The sequence below is a fragment of the Malus sylvestris genome, chromosome 8, assembly GCF_916048215.2.
Source record: "Malus sylvestris chromosome 8, drMalSylv7.2, whole genome shotgun sequence".
Classification (NCBI taxonomy): domain Eukaryota; kingdom Viridiplantae; phylum Streptophyta; class Magnoliopsida; order Rosales; family Rosaceae; genus Malus; species Malus sylvestris.
Genome location: NC_062267.1, coordinates 1,446,722 through 1,462,283, shown reverse-complemented (window position 1 = coordinate 1,462,283; position 15,562 = coordinate 1,446,722). Strand labels below are relative to the sequence as shown.

General features: G+C 40.0%; 2 protein-coding genes and 2 long non-coding RNA genes across 29 annotated transcripts in view; 2 read left to right on the top strand and 2 right to left on the bottom strand.

The window, feature by feature from the left end:
- Positions 1-15,562, bottom strand: part of LOC126633534 (disease resistance protein RUN1-like) — a 44,629-nt gene that overhangs the window by 407 nt on the left and 28,660 nt on the right. For 7 of the 25 annotated variants that reach the window (XM_050304168.1, XM_050304167.1, XM_050304165.1 and 4 more), the window contains 3 exons: positions 1,790-2,089; positions 756-1,610; positions 55-661 (listed from right to left, as the gene is read on the bottom strand). The exons of 2 other annotated variants lie outside the window; for them this stretch is intronic. In XM_050304168.1, coding sequence (XP_050160125.1) covers positions 55-661; positions 756-1,610; positions 1,790-2,089 — 1,762 coding nt within the window. Of the gene's footprint in view, positions 1-54; positions 662-755; positions 1,611-1,789; positions 2,090-2,171; positions 2,298-14,449; positions 14,775-14,890; positions 15,498-15,562 lie in introns of those variants that run through there. 16 more of the 25 variants (XR_007627085.1, XR_007627086.1, XR_007627088.1 and 13 more) reach the window with 10 other exon arrangements.
- LOC126633540 (uncharacterized) lies at positions 362-15,554 on the top strand. Its single transcript, XR_007627089.1, has 2 exons — positions 362-509; positions 15,346-15,554. It is a non-coding gene; the product is annotated as an uncharacterized LOC126633540 (long non-coding RNA).
- LOC126633537 (disease resistance protein RUN1-like) lies at positions 8,731-11,145 on the bottom strand. 2 transcript variants are annotated; one of them, XM_050304188.1, is made up of 3 exons: positions 10,931-11,145; positions 10,155-10,696; positions 8,731-9,766 (listed from the first exon to the last, which is right to left on the bottom strand). In XM_050304188.1, exons 1-3 carry the CDS (start codon positions 10,976-10,978, stop codon positions 8,845-8,847), a joined length of 1,512 nt encoding a protein of 503 aa, XP_050160145.1. In that variant the 5' UTR covers positions 10,979-11,145; the 3' UTR covers positions 8,731-8,844. The 2 variants fall into 2 exon arrangements, with proteins under 2 accessions (XP_050160145.1, XP_050160144.1); XM_050304187.1 differs by having other exon boundaries at positions 8,734-9,766; positions 10,155-10,706.
- Positions 13,240-14,249, top strand: LOC126633541 (uncharacterized). Its single transcript, XR_007627090.1, has 2 exons — positions 13,240-13,535; positions 13,926-14,249. It is a non-coding gene; the product is annotated as an uncharacterized LOC126633541 (long non-coding RNA).

The following is a 15,562-nucleotide window of genomic DNA, read 5'->3' as shown; positions in this document are numbered from 1 at the left end:
CATGGAAGTGTTTGGATGGAGTATAATTCAATGCAATACAACAACACAACATACTTGTGTCTTCTTCATCAGAGGCCATGGTGAGGATATCAATGTCATCAATATCTTTTCTTGCATAATTGCCAAGGAAGTATATTCCCGGTCTGCGCTCAAACATCTTCAAATCTCCACCGATAACAAATGGATAATTAGGATCGGATTTGGTGTTGTGTTGGGTACTCATCTTGTCTTGGTGCTCTTGCACAAGCTCGACACCAAACTCCTTTACCCAAAACATGTCACGTGGTCCGGTTATTACCGAAACCACCACTTCATCTCCACATTGTAATATTGTTTTATTCTCCATCATCCAATGGCTCAACCATATCATATTTTCTCCGTCACCTGGAATTCCGTAGAACTCAGGGTCATAGATCAACTTCAGACCCTTACTCTTGTTTCTCACTTTGATCATTATTGGAGCAATAATAGGTCCAGTAGAATAATTATTTGAATTTTCCTTTGCATAGGTAGCAAAGATGTTTAAGCCTCGAATTCTGTGACTAGCAAGTAGTAAAGGGACAATAAAAGATATCGAGGACTTGGTACTTTTATAGCTGAACAGGCCTGGAACCTCATTCCTAACAAAAAAGGTGCTGAATATACCATGTTGATACAGTCCCTATGTATTTGCCACAGTCATCACAACATTACTCAGTCATTTCTTTCCCATTATATATTTAAGACTTATGAGAGAGAGAGAAAAAGAGGCGCACCTGGACGGGGACGTCTATTAGATCCCAGTTTGTGAGTGGATGATGCATTCGAACAGCTGGCATGGATTCCAAGTTGCACAAGCCCAAAAGTTTGATCATTTCCACATCAACTCTATCAATAGGCTCTAACTTGTAAAAACACTCCGCCTCAACAAGATTCCGGTTGTCATTGTAAATTACACGTGATAGATGATGTTGCCCAGGGGAATGAAAAGTTATTTTTTTTAATGATATGCATCTGACTATACTCATTATTTGGTGTACTTCCGGCAACCCCACAAGCGATTCAAGCCTATCACAACCCTTGAAAGAGAGTTTATCGATCCTCCTCAAACCTTTGATGAAAACTGGCAGACTGCAAATTGGATTCTCATCTAAATGTAGTCCTCGCAAGTAGGATAAATTACTTAAATCCGTAGGAAAGACATCATCAGAAAGATTGCATCCCTTCAGACTTAACTCTACTAAAGAGCGTGGAAAAGAACTCAAGATAGTTGAACTTCTTTCTGGCCACAATTCACTTATTGGAATTCCATCTGTCTCAAGAACTTTCAGAGACTCCATCTTCTTCATCATCTCCAAGGGAAACTCATCAAGATTTGAGCAACCAGATAAAATGAGCGTTTCAAGTGATTTAAGCATGCACATGTTCTTCGGAAGCTTCCTAAGATTCTTGCAATCCTTCATATTCAAGTACACGAGTCGCTCTAGGTTTCCAATGGATTCATGAACATTCTTCAGGCTTGTGCAATCTACAAGAATCAGTTCCTCTAGATTGGGGAAAAGTGAGAAGTCAATGGTTTCACTAAGGCCATGAGAATGGCTGACGTCAAGGATCTTCAACGATGGAAGAAACTATGGAAACAGAGGAAAAAAAAGAAAAGAAAAAAGAACAATGAAATAAGTATCTAACATAAGAAATTAGTCATCGAATTAAAGAAAACATAGTAGTTCATTTTAACACATGGAGTTAGTCAACAAATAAGAAACTAACACAATAAGGAAAATGAATTGAAATGCATAGAGTAACATACTTTTGTTCCTTTGCATACTTGTCTCAAGCTACTGTATTGCATTTCAAGAACAATTACGTTCTCCAAAGGAAAATCAATTGGTATAGAATCCAAAGGATATTCAAGCCAACACAACCATCTTAATCCTGTAGGGAAATCTGCATAACATCCATCCAGTCGTACATGACTAAGATGGAGTAGTTGTAAATTACGCATCCTTGCAAATGCATTGGTTTCCAAGACTATCTCATTTGTGTTTATTGGACTGTTTGCAGGATGATTACGCATATCCAGGACAAGACCTTGGATTTTTTTTGTACCCTAAAGGAAAAAAAAAGACATTAATATGCATAATTTTCACAAGAAGGAATACATATATAGACATAAAAGGCATGTTTCTTACATTCTTTTTCCTCAATACTTGGAAAGAATCCTTATGGCGCCATAATCTACTCCGTTCCTCAAGCTCTTCTGATTCTTGGCGAACAATTTCTCTTCCCATAGCACGAATCATGTCATGCATTTTCACCTTGCCGTGTTCATCAAGTGTCACCAAGCATCTATTAATGAGAGTTTGAATGCCAATGATTGTATAGAAATCACATCCATCGAGTATTCTAACAATGTAGCTTTTGTTCCTTCCTATTAGGAAACAAGCAATGTGGAGGAATAATAAAAAAGCAATAGGCCCAGACGATATACCAATCGAAGTGTGGAAACTTTTGGGAGAGACAGGTATAACATGGCTCACTGACCTTTTCAATAGGATTTTGAAAACGAAGAAGATGCCAAATGAGTGGCGAACGAGCACTTTGGTGCCTATCTACAAGAATAAGGGCGACGTACAAAATTGCATGAACTATAGGGGTATTAAGCTAATGAGTCATACAATGAAGCTCTGGGAGAGAGTCATTGAGCATAGATTGAGGCAAGAGACACGGGTTTCGGACAACCAATTCGGGTTCATGCCAGGGCGCTCAACCATGGAGGCAATCTATCTCTTACGAAGATTGATGGAAAGATATAGAGATGGGAAAAAGGATTTACACATGGTCTTTATAGATTTGGAAAAAGCGTATGATAGGGTCCCAAGAGACATTCTTTGGAGGATTTTAGAGAAGAAAGGAGTACGAGTAGCATATATCCAAGCTATAAAGGATATGTATGAAGGAGCAAAGACTGCTGTAAGAACTCATGAAGGACAAACCGAAAGCTTTCCCATAACTGTAGGATTACATCAAGGCTCATCCTTAAGTCCTTACATTTTTGCGTTGGTAATGGATGAGTTAACAGGACATATTCAAGATGATATTCCTTGGTGTATGCTTTTCGCAGACGATATAGTGTTGATAGATGAAACTCAGGAAGGGGTAAATGCAAAGCTTAACCTTTGGAGAGAAGTGTTGGAATCTAAAGATCTTCGCCTAAGCCGATCAAAGACAGAATATATGGAGTGCAAGTTCAGTGCAAATGGAGGCCAAAACGAGTTAGGGGTGAGGATCGGAGATCAAGAAATACCAAAGAGCGACCGTTTTCGTTACCTAGGATCTATCTTGCAAAAGAACGGAGAATTAGATGGAGATCTCAACCATAGAATACAAGCTGGATGGATGAAGTGGAAGAGTGCATCCGGCGTGTTGTGTGACCGTCGTATGCCACTGAAGCTCAAGGGAAAATTTTATAGGACGGCAATAAGGCCGGCGATGCTGTATGGCACAGAATGTTGGGCGGTGAAACATCAACACGTACACAAAATGGGTGTAGCGGAGATGAGGATGCTTCGTTGGATGTGTGGGCACACGAGAAAGGATAAGATTAGGAATGAGGATATCCGGGGTAAAGTAGGAGTAGCCGAAATTGAAGGAAAGATGAGAGAAAATCGGTTATGGTGGTTTGGACATGTGCAAAGAAGGCCTACTGACGCTCCGATTAGAAGATGCGACTATGGGACAGAGGTTCAGGGCCGAAGGGGTAGAGGAAGACCTAGGAAAACTTTGGAAGAGACTCTAAGAAAAGACTTAGAGTACTTGGATCTAACGAAGGACATGACACAGGATCGAGCACAATGGCGTTCTAAGATTCATATAGCCGATCCCACTCAATGACTTGGATTTTCCAAGTCTCCAACCGAGAAGTTTTCCTCACTCGGGAAATTAAGGGAACACTACCCCAACCTACATGCTCCACTCAGAAAGCTTCAACATACAAGCTTCAACAAAAGAAAATTCAAAGAACTTAGCGAAGAAGGCTTTGGTGTATTTAACACAATACGTTGAAATGAAGGAAAGCTTATTTATTGATATCCCCGATAAGCTACAAATATGTACATATACATGAGTCAAAATAAACACACAAGAGGGAGCCTTCACAAAGGTTGCTTAGGAGAAGTCTCAGCAGTCGGTAGAGCCCCAGAAAGAGAAGGCACCGGAGGGGGATCATTTGGAGCCTCAGTACTGGACAGAACCCTAGAAGGTGGAGGCATCAGAGGTTGATCATTTGGAGCTTCATTACGCGGTACATCCCCAGAAGACGAAGGCAATAAATGCCTTTGGAACAAACCCACAAATCTCTGATGATCAAGTAAAACCTGACCATCAGTTTCCTTCATCTGGTCAAGCTTCCTCTTCATGTTTGTAGCATAGTCATGTGCGAGCCGATGCAACTGTTTATTCTCATGCTTGAGCCCTCTAATCTCCTGTTTGAGACTCATCACTTCAGCCGCCAATGATTCAACTTGGCGGGTTCGAGCAAATAGGCGTTGTGCCATATTAGACACAGAACCTGCACACTGAACACTGAGAGCCAGCGAATCCTTAACAGCTAACTCATCAGATCGTTTGGAAAGTAGTCTGTTATCTTTGGGAGTGAGAAGGTTCCTGGCCACTACCGCAACGGTCATATCATTCTTCATCACGGAATCCCCAACGGTAAGAGGACCAGTAGGGGAGACGAAGGATGGGCGCCATATGTTGTCTGGAGAAGGCGGGGCTGCCTCTTCAACAAGGTTCAAGTCAAAACGACGGTCGGAGGGGCCAGACATTTTCAAAGGTGTTGAAGAGAGAAGAGGTCGGACAAATCAAGATCTTAGAAGTGCAAGAATGAAGCTTCTACTGGTGGAGATTCAAGTGTGCTTTGGAACTTAATGCCAGCCCCTATAAAAATCTGCACTCGACGGAGCTTCAGAAATCGAAGAGGCGCCTGCTCAGAAATCGAAGAGGCGTTTGCTTTCTCAAAAGCTGGGCTGCTTAGAGATCACGAGGGTTGATCTCAGAAATCGAAGAGGCGTTTGCTTTCTCAAAAGTCGGGCTGCTCAAAGACCACGAAGGCCGATATCAGAAATCGAAGAGGCGCTCGCTTTCTCAAAAGCTGGGCTCCCCAGAGACCACGAGGGCCGATCTCAGAAATCGAAGAGGCACCTACTTTTCCAGCCTTGTCAGCACCTGTCACACGCACACTCAGCTTTGCGGAAATTATGAGCATTCTGTCAAAGACTTCTGGGGAGGTAGAAAACACATGAATCTTACTGTTCAATCACCCACTTCCCACACGCAACAATAGCTCATGGGTACCACAGATAACTTTGCCAAAGTTCTCTGCCAAAGTTGAGCACGTGAAGCTTGCAGCTCCCACTACATCGCTCTGACCAAGAAGGGTAAAAGAATAGCAAAGAAACAGCACTAACAAAGTTTAGACCCATAAATTTTGAAGGTCTAGCTACCATATTATTACCCACAAGGGTAAAGGAACAGTACCACTGCTGGATAATTGGAAAGTCCCTGTGTGTCAACCTCTGTGCTTCGTGGCAAGGTAGACTAGCAAACATGCCCAACCTTTACTCACATTCGAGAAAACACTCCCAATAAGATTGCTTGCTCCAAAATCGAAGAGGCACCGTCCTCCGAATCTCAAGAGCCAGACTCCCAACATGACTACTTTCTTAAAAATCGAAGAGAGGGTAAAGGAACAGTACCATTGCTGGATAATTGGAAAGTCCCTGTGTGTCAACCTCTGTGCTTCGTGGCAAGGTAGACTAGCAAACATGCCCAACCTTTACTCACATTCGAGAAAACACTCCCAACAAGATTGCTTGCTCCAAAATCGAAGAGGCACCGCCCTCCGAATCTCGAGAGCCAGACTCCCAACATGATTACTTTCTCAAAAATCGAAGAGACACTGCTCCCCGAATCTCGAGAGCCAGACCCCCAGCATGATTGCTTTCTCAAAAATCGATGAGGCATCGTTCTCCGAATCAATCGAAGAGGCGCTCGCTTTCTCAAAAGCTGGGCTGCTCAGAGACCACGAGGGCCGATCTCAGAAACCGAAGAGGCACCTACTTTTCTAGCCTTGTCAGCACCTGTCACACGCACACTCAGCTTTGTAGAAATTATGGGCATTCTGTTGAAGACTTCTGGTGAAGTAGAAAGCACATGAATCTTACTGTTCAATCACCCACTTCCCACACGCAACAATAGCTCATGGGTACCACAGATAAATTTGCCAAAGTTCTCTGCCAAAGTTGAGCACGTGAAGCTTGCAGTTCCCACTACATCGCTCTGACCAAGAAAGGTAAAAGAATAGCAAAGAAACAGCACTAACAAAGTTTAGACCCATAAATTTTGAAGGTCTAGCTACCATATTATTACCCACAAGGGTAAAAGAACAGTACCACTGCTGGATAATTGGAAAGTCCCTGTGTGTCAACCTCTGTGCTTCGTGGCAAGGTAGACTAGCAAACATGCCCAACCTTTACTCACATTCGAGAAAACACTCCCAACAAGATTGCTTGCTCCAAAATCGAAGAGGCACCGTCCTCCGAATCTCGTGAGCCAGACTCCCAACATGACTACTTTCTCAAAATCGAAGAGAGGGTAAAGGAACAGTACCATTGCTGGATAATTGGAAAGTCCCTGTGTGTCAACCTTTGTGCTTCGTGGCAAGGTAGACTAGCAAACATGCCCAACCTTTACTCACATTCGAGACAACACTCCCAACAAGATTGCTTGCTCCAAAATCGAAGAGGCACCGCCCTCCGAATCTCGAGAGCCAGACTCCCAACATGATTACTTCCTCAAAAATCGAAGAGACACTGCTCTCCGAATCTCGAGAGTCAGACCCCCAGCATGATTGCTTTCTCAAAAATCGAAGAGGCATCGTTCTCCGAATCTCGAGAGCCAGATACCACAGACCACTTTTTCAAAGTGCTCTGACAGAGTTAAAACATGTGAAACTGACAGCTCCCAGTACCGTGCTATGACCAAGCAGGGTAAAGGAATAGCATTACTACTTGTTGTTAGGGAGACTCCTATATATGTCGACCTCCATCCCCAACGGACAGGCAGACCTGCAAAAATGTTCAACCCTTCATCATATCTGAGAGGGCACTCCCAACGAAGCCTTTCGAAATATTCAGCTTTCTTTCCCCCCGATAATACCTCTGCAAACAAGCTATACTAGAGCAAGAATATCTCATATCATCAGGGTTAAAAGCAAGAGTATCCCATATCATGCTTTTTCCCTGTCTTTTCTTTTGGCCTTGTTTTTACCTGCAAGACAAGGAGAAAGAGAGCAATCAGTCAGCACTTGGAATCAAGCTTCCAGCCAGGAACTGACTGCCTGGAACCCCTTACCTGATTACTTACCTGGCATTGCTCTCGAGTACTCATCTTCAACATCTTATGTTTCCAGGGAAGATTCCGCATCTGCTTGAGGAACAGATAGGGCAAGTGCGAAGGATACAAGGAAGCATGTGGAGACAAGCGTAACAGCACACGTGCCGATACATCCATTACTCTGTCAAAAGCAAAAGTATCCCATATCAGCAGGGTGGAACGTACTCTAGATTTGATGGACTTGTTTTGACCCTCAAATTCTTCAGTCGGCCTTATACTCTGGAGGAAACCAAAAAACCCTCCAGCTCAGTTCAAGAATAAGCCTGTGGAAAGTTACTTCTTCAAAAGCAAAAGTATCTCATATCATCTCTTCTCATTTTTCTTCTCTTTATCCTTCATGCTGCTGCAAGATGGGGAGAAGGTGAACAATCAGTCGGAGCTCTGATTGCTTACCTTGTCTGTCACCTCTTTCAGCAGACCCCCTAGCTCGGCGACTTGTGGGACTCCTACTACATGGTTTGTATCGCGCTTGACCAAGCCTGAAACTACAAGTAAGGTTCAAGTGAAATTGATACATTACCTTGTGCATCTCCACCAGTTAAAGATACCACCCCTGGATGGAGGAAGAGTACTTCCAGAGAAGATGCCACATCTACCTATGAGACAGATAAGGCAAGTCAAGATGACACCACACTCCGATACTTAGAAGTTTCGTGATTACGAGATCATTTTCCCACAATATTTCCTAATGTCATTTGTACTAAATCATTCACTTGTACTCACTAAAGGAGAGCTTGAACCTATGTACTTGTGTAAACCCTTCACAATTAATGAGAACTCTTCTATTCTGTGGACGTAGCCAATCGGGGTGAACCACGTACATCTTGTGTTTGCTTTCCTATCTCTATCCATTTATATACTTATCCACACTAATGACCGGAGCAATCTAGCGAAGATCACAAAAAGCGACCGTTTTCGCTACCTAGGATCTATCTTGCAAGAGCACGGAGAATTAGATGGAGATTTCAACCATAGAATACGAGCTGGATGGAAAGAGTGCATCCGGCGTGTTGTGTGACCGTCGTAGGCCACTGAAGCTCAAGGGAAAATTTTATAGGACGTCAATAAGGCTAGCGATGTTGTATGGCACAGAATGTTGGGTGGTGAAGCATCAACACGTACACAAAATGGGTGTAGCGGAGATGAGGATGCTTCGTGGGATGTGTGGGCACACGAGAAAGGATAAGATTGGGAATGAGGATATCCGAGGTAAAGTAGGAGTAGCCGAAATTGTAGGAAAGATGAGAGAAAATCGGATCCGGTGATTTGGACATGTGCAAAGAAGGCCGACTGACGCTCCGGTTCGAAGATGTGACTACGGGACAAAGGTTCAGGGCCGAAGGGGTAGAGGAAGACCTAGGAAAACTTTGGAAGAGACTCTAAGAAAAGACTTAAGAGTACTTGGATCTAACGGAGGACATGACACAAAACCGAGCGCAATGGCGTTCTAGGATTCATATAGCCGACCCCACTTAGTGGGAAAAGGCTTTGTTGTTGTTGTTGTTGTTGTTGGTCATCTTTTAAACTTTCATAGCTTATTCTTAGTTTATTCATGATTTCACCATCAGGAATAACTTTTAGCTTCTCCAATGCACTTTCCCATACACCTATACTTTCCCCTGATAAAGAAGAACCCAAAACTTTTAGAGCTAATGGAAGTCCGTCGCTATGTTGCACAAGCTGTTTTGAGTGCTCCATGTATTCTTCTATGGGATGGTCCTGGCCAAAAGCATGCCAACTGAAAAGCTTTAATGATTCATTGTAATACAAAGTCCGAACTCTGTGCACCTCTGTAACTTGATCTGCCTTTAGCAACCTTTCACGCCTAGTTGTTATTAGTATCTTACTTCCCGGATAAAACTGATCTTTCATCCTTAGGATTGCATCTAATTGGTCCATATGGTCAACATCATCAAGAACAAGTAGAACTCTTCTAGAGCTTATGGCCCTTTCAATCTTAATTATTCCCTCACTAACACTGTGTATTTTCACTTCTCTGCCGTTCAAAATATCACAAAGAAGTTGCATTTGTATTTGAACTAAGCCATTTGGTCGATCTGCTGTTTCTTTGATATTTTCAATGAAACTACTTCCTTGAAAGCTTCTAAAGTTTGAATTGTAAACATGTTTTGCAATGGTTGTCTTCCCGATTCCAGACATGCCATACACAACAAATATACCAACACCACTTGATCCATCTTGTAACCACAAATTGATGCGTTCGGCTTGATATTGAATACCAATCAATTTTGGTTCAACACTCAATGGCATACGACTTAACTTGTCTTCTATCACTTTAACAATTTTTTCGATAAACTTTGCCTCGTACCTAAGAATTTGCAAACAAAATGAAAAATGAATTGGGGAAATTAGATAATTAAAACATATGTTGATTGCCTGACAAAATTAAATTGAAAAAAAAAGGAATACAGCGCATAATCTATACAAACTATAGACAAATACAAAACAGATCACATCCTAACTTTTTTCCACACCAGCTTTCAAAAAAAATTTAAGCAACTGGAAACCAGTAGATTAACATGGAAAATGACTAATCCTTAAGTTGAGTTGAGTGTGCTTTCTTTAAGTTGACCTAAATTGGGATTATTATTCACTACTGAGATTGAATTAATAAATATATAAAAATCTATGTCACTACGGATCATACATCAAATTGACCCAACAAAGAGAAGAGAAATGGAGATAATGAAGGTTACCCATCAGCTTGATTTTGTAAGACCATGCCTGCTAGGTCTGCAATCTCTGCAAGTGCCTTCCTCCATCCCTCCACCTTTTCCGGCGACTGATTTTTCTGGCTTCTAGCAAATGCTTTTCCAACACTTCCTGTCTGCTTCCTCACGTGGGACGGATCGACATCGTAGAAGACTGGTAAAACTACTTGGTCCGAGGTGGTCCTCTTGCGTTCAAGGATCAGCACAAGCTCATCAAGACACCACCTGGATGACGTGTAATCTTTCGAAAACACGACAACAGAAGTTCGTGACTGCTGGATCGCTTTCTGCAGTCCTGGCTTTATATCTTCTCCTCTCTCAAGTTCATCGTCGTCTCGGAACGTAAGAAATCCTGCGTTGTTCAAGGCTGTGTAGAGGTGGTCGGTAAAAGTCTTGCGAGTATCTTCGCCTCTGAAGCTCAAGAACACGTCGTAGCGATAACTCCGAAAAGTGTTGGAATCAGAGGAGGTTCCTGGAGATGTTCTCACAAGAGCCATTGATGTGGATCGATTTTCTAACAAAAAGAACTGGTGTTTGCTAGATTCAAAATTTCAGAAATTCAGCAACATTACACTCCAACACAGCCCCAAACAGCTCAGAAATAGTGAAAAATCTATTCGAATTCGATCCAATTCAATTTGAACAATTATATAAATATTATTTCATTAAGCAATCTTAGTATCTCGCAATCAACGCAGATTATGTTCATATCATAATCCATACAGAAATACAAATTCGGAATCAAACAAGAGAGAGAGTACCTGCTGTTGCTTGGCGACTTGATCTCTGAGCTTCCGGATTGCATCCATCAACGGTTGGTCGGAGCTCAGCTGTAGGTAGTGTCGATTTTTCAGAGTTGTGCTTCAAGACTTGATCTGGAGGCTGATTTGTCTGTTATTTTCCGTTAAATGACCGCCACGTCGCCGCCGTCGGGGTGCGATTACCTTTCTTTCTTTATCTTGAATTAAACGTTAGTCTCCCACTCTTCTTCATTTCATTCCTTTTTGTATTTAGTTTTATGTACAGCTTTTCATTGCTTTCTTTCTTTTTTCTTAAAATATTAAATAAAATATCAGGACTATGATTTAGTTAGGAGTGGGTTCGGTACGGTTACCGTACCAAACCCCTTGTACCAATTACAGTACCAAACTTTCGGTTTGGTAAAATCTATTACCATTACCGTACCAAACTTTCGGTATACCAAAGTTCGGTATTGCCAAAAGTTCGGTTGGCATGGTATGGCAATAGTAATTGCCATTTTGTTTTGGGACAAAATCTATTTTTGTTTTTTTAACCCAATTCAAGGGAAAAACTTTTTTTTGTACCTTTATCTCATACATTATAGATTAAATTCATCTATTATTCATCATTCACAATAAACACACATAATAATTCAAAAGATGCATCAAGATTCATCATGAAAATTAATCTTACAATCCAAATAGAAGTTACGAATCAAAACAAATAGAAGTTAACAATCCAAATAGAAATTAAAATTTCAAACCAAATGAAAGTTGGAAGTAAACTTCAAAAAGTAGAATTCATTGATCAGTTATTCAAGCTTAAGATGTCGAAGCTTTTGGAGGAAACATTGAACTTGTAGAAGATTGAGTTTGTGTCAAGCCTACATTACAAACAAAGAAAACATATTAATTAGTAGCAAGAAGAATTAAAGTTGAAAACCATTTAATAACAAATTTACTAAAAAATTAAAGCATATCTTTCTTGTTTTCTCTTCTTCCATTTCCTTGTAAAATTGAAGCATATCTTCTGTTGGTTCCTTGTAGAAGTTTACTTCATTTGCCCTAAGCCAACCACTAGTACGCACTAGTGCCTCCATTATTTTAGGATAAAATGATACCCTAAAGGGTCCACAACCCTCCTCCCTAGGCTAAATGCATTTTCACTAGCAAAAGTAGAAGTGGCGGTTACAAAGATATTTTGGATATTTGTGAAAGAATTAAGAACTCTTTTGTGTTTGATTTCCACAATTTCAAGAGATCAAAGTCACCAACAACAATGCTAATATAAGTAGGGTTTTATTTTCAAATTATTGGAATATTATAAATATGTGTTATATAATTATCTATTATATAAGTTATAAATTATATATTATATTGTATTTTCGGTATGGTATGGTTATACCGTGGTAATGGTATCCATTACCAATACCGTACCATGAAATTTCGGTACGGTACAATACCGTACCATTACCGATTGGTACGAAACATTTGGCACAAAATCGGTATGGCACGGTTGGCAATTCGGTTGGCATGGTAATTTGGCAAAAAAATCCACCCCTAGATTTAGTGGTATTCCTCTTCATTTGTAAGCGAGAAGTTTTAGGTTCGATTCTCGTCAAAAATAAATTTGAACCACATTATTGTTAGCCTATTGTAAGGTTAAGCCCATATAAATAATATCGTTTGTTAAAAAAAAAACAAAAAATATTTATACAGATCTATTGGGCCTCGTAGCGTTAATAAGCCCTGCTTTGAATTCAGTAATTCAGCCCAGTCTTTTTTCAATTTTGTTGAGAGCCCATTTCGATTTCACTTTTTAATTTTTAGTCTATAGTTTAGAGTTTTCAGTTTTTACTTTTTTGTAAATTAAAAACTGAAAAAAAAATTTGTAACTATTTTTAGTTTTCAGTTGTTAAAAAAAAAAGTAAAAACCAAAAGCGAAAATTCTAGGTCAAATTTAGAAAACTTTATTTAGTTTTTTATATTTTTTAAATTGAAAACGAAATGATTATCAAACGGTCTCTTAATTTACAACGAATACAAATGAAACTGGTGTGTAAAGAGAAGAGCACTATGCACTAACACCACAAAACCATATGGCAAGTAAGGGGTAAACATGTGAATAGAAAAATCAGTGAACATAATCAAATCGAATAAGTCAATTTTGGCCTAGATTGGTTTTGTTTATTCCATCGCAGAGATATTTTAAAGAATCTGAATCGTGACAAGGACGAAGATCTTCTTAAAAGTCAAGTAGTGAAGAACCAAAAGGTGTGTCTTTCAAAATAATGGCTCTTGTAATATCCATGAAATAGGTTTTATTTTTCAATATGAAATTATTGCTACTTGTTTAAAGCTTCTTTTTAAGCCACATTTTAAAGTTGAAAAAATGTTTTATACAGTGAATTATTGTTTGATCGATGTTTATTCTTACCCATATTCTATGTTGTTTTTTTTCATTTTTCTGAAGTCTCTCTGGCACAAAGCTCTTGAGTTCAGATTCTTGCTTCAGAAAGCATTTCCATGCCGGTTGCTTGGTCTAACTAGGACCTGTCATGCTGTATCTTGTAGAATAGCCACTTTCAGAAACAAATCGATAGACAAATGGCAAAGGAAGACAAAGGTAACCACAGGTTTTATTTCCATGAAATAGGTTTTATTTCCTTCAAAAACAACAAAGCATTTCCTTGTTTTTTTTTCATTTCAATCTAGGCCAAAATTGACGTATTGGATTTGATTATGTTCACTGATTTTTTCTGTTCACATGTTTACCCCTACTTGCCATGTATTCAGATTGCATTTAAAGCTTTTGAAATTGTTAATGATTGTATCCTCCCAACCTGGTATCCTATGTGAAATTGTTAGTTTGCTGCTTTGGATGTGTAGAGTGGACGAACATGATTCTTCGGTTCCCTATGTGAAATTGCTGTGACTTTGTTTTGGAATATCTTGGAGTATCTGTTGAGAAAACTAGGTCAGATTGTTGAATGCTTATTGCATTATGCTTTTGCAGGTACAATGCCCAAAAGAAGATAGTAAATTTCATGGCTCCAGAGACTATGGTCGTTCCTCTTATACTTCCTGACCTCAATAATTTGTTCAGGTTGAAGAAGCAGAAACCAGCTTCTGTAATGTAGTAGCGATGCAAGGCTGAACCAGCTGTAAAGTCCTTGGATCTCAGGCTAAGAAATTGCTTGTCGTTAATTTATTTGATATATATTATTCTATTTAATATCTGTTGTATTGATATTTATGCAATTTACACAATTTCAATGGGGAGCCGAGTCTTTAAGAATGATTTTGTTGTAAACGACAACTAAGATGGGATGTTTTTGTTTTCCCCGGTGCCGAAATAATCCACCTCCTCCCAAAAACAAAAAAATATTGCCCGTTATTGCTAAAGATACCTATGTAAAGTCCTTCCCTTACCATGTGTGGAAGCATTTTTTGGTTTTACTTATTTACTGCTACTATGCTAGTATCGCTAATGCTGGATGTATTTTATGCTATATTTGATGGCGTTGAACACATTTGAACTTCGGTATCTAGTTGCAAGGGGCTTTTATATCTCAAGCGGTTAAAGTGCTTAGCTCTAAACTTGAAGTTTCGAAGGTAGAAAACATCTTGAGAGCAAGGAATGCAAAGATATATCTATATCAAGTCAAATTACAAACTCATGGTGGGCTTGTGGACGAGTGTCGCTTCTTTTTTTGCGAGATGGAGGACCAACCAACTAGAGCAAGCGCGAAAAAGAAGCCGACAGCTGTGAGGCGCACCTTCCATCCTCTTAGGCTGCAGTTATTGCTAGCTGCCATCGTCTTTGCAATTGTGTAATCAGGTTCATCCTCTTGCCCTTCTTTGTCTGAAAAACATACAAATAACATAAAATTTATTGGAAATGTTTTTGAAATGAATACGGACACACCCGGAAGTGTTTGGATGGAGTATAATTCAATGCTATACAACAACACAACGTACTTGTATCTTCTTCATCAGAGTCCATGGTGAGGATATCAATGTCGTCAGTATCTTCTCGTCTCCTACAGCTAAGGAAGTATATTCCTGGTTTGCACTTCCACGTCTTCAAATCTCCACCGATAACAAATGGATAATTAGGATCTGATTTGGTGTTGTGTTGGGTACTCATCTTGTCTTGGTGCTCTTGCACAAGCTCGACACCAAACTCCTTTACCAAAAACAAGTCACGTGGTCCGGTTATTACCGAAACCACCACTTCATCTCCACATTGTAATATTGTATTATTCTCCATCTTCCAATGGCTCAACCATATCATATCTTCTCCGTCACCTGGGATTCCATAGGATAATGGGCAATAGATCCACTTCAAACCCTTGCTCTTGTTTCTCACTTTGATCATTATTGGAACAATAATAGGTCCAGTAGAATAATTATTTGAATTTTCCTTTGCATAGGTAGCAAAGATGTTCAGGCCTCGAATTCTGTGACTAGCAAGTAGTAAAGGGACAATAAAAGATATCGAAGACTTCGTACTTTTATAGCTGAACCGGCCTAGAACCTCATTCCCAACAAAAAAAGTGCTGAATACACCAAATTGATACAGTCCCTATGTAATTGCCACAGTCATCACAACATTACTCAGTCATTTCTTTCCCATTATATATTTAAGAC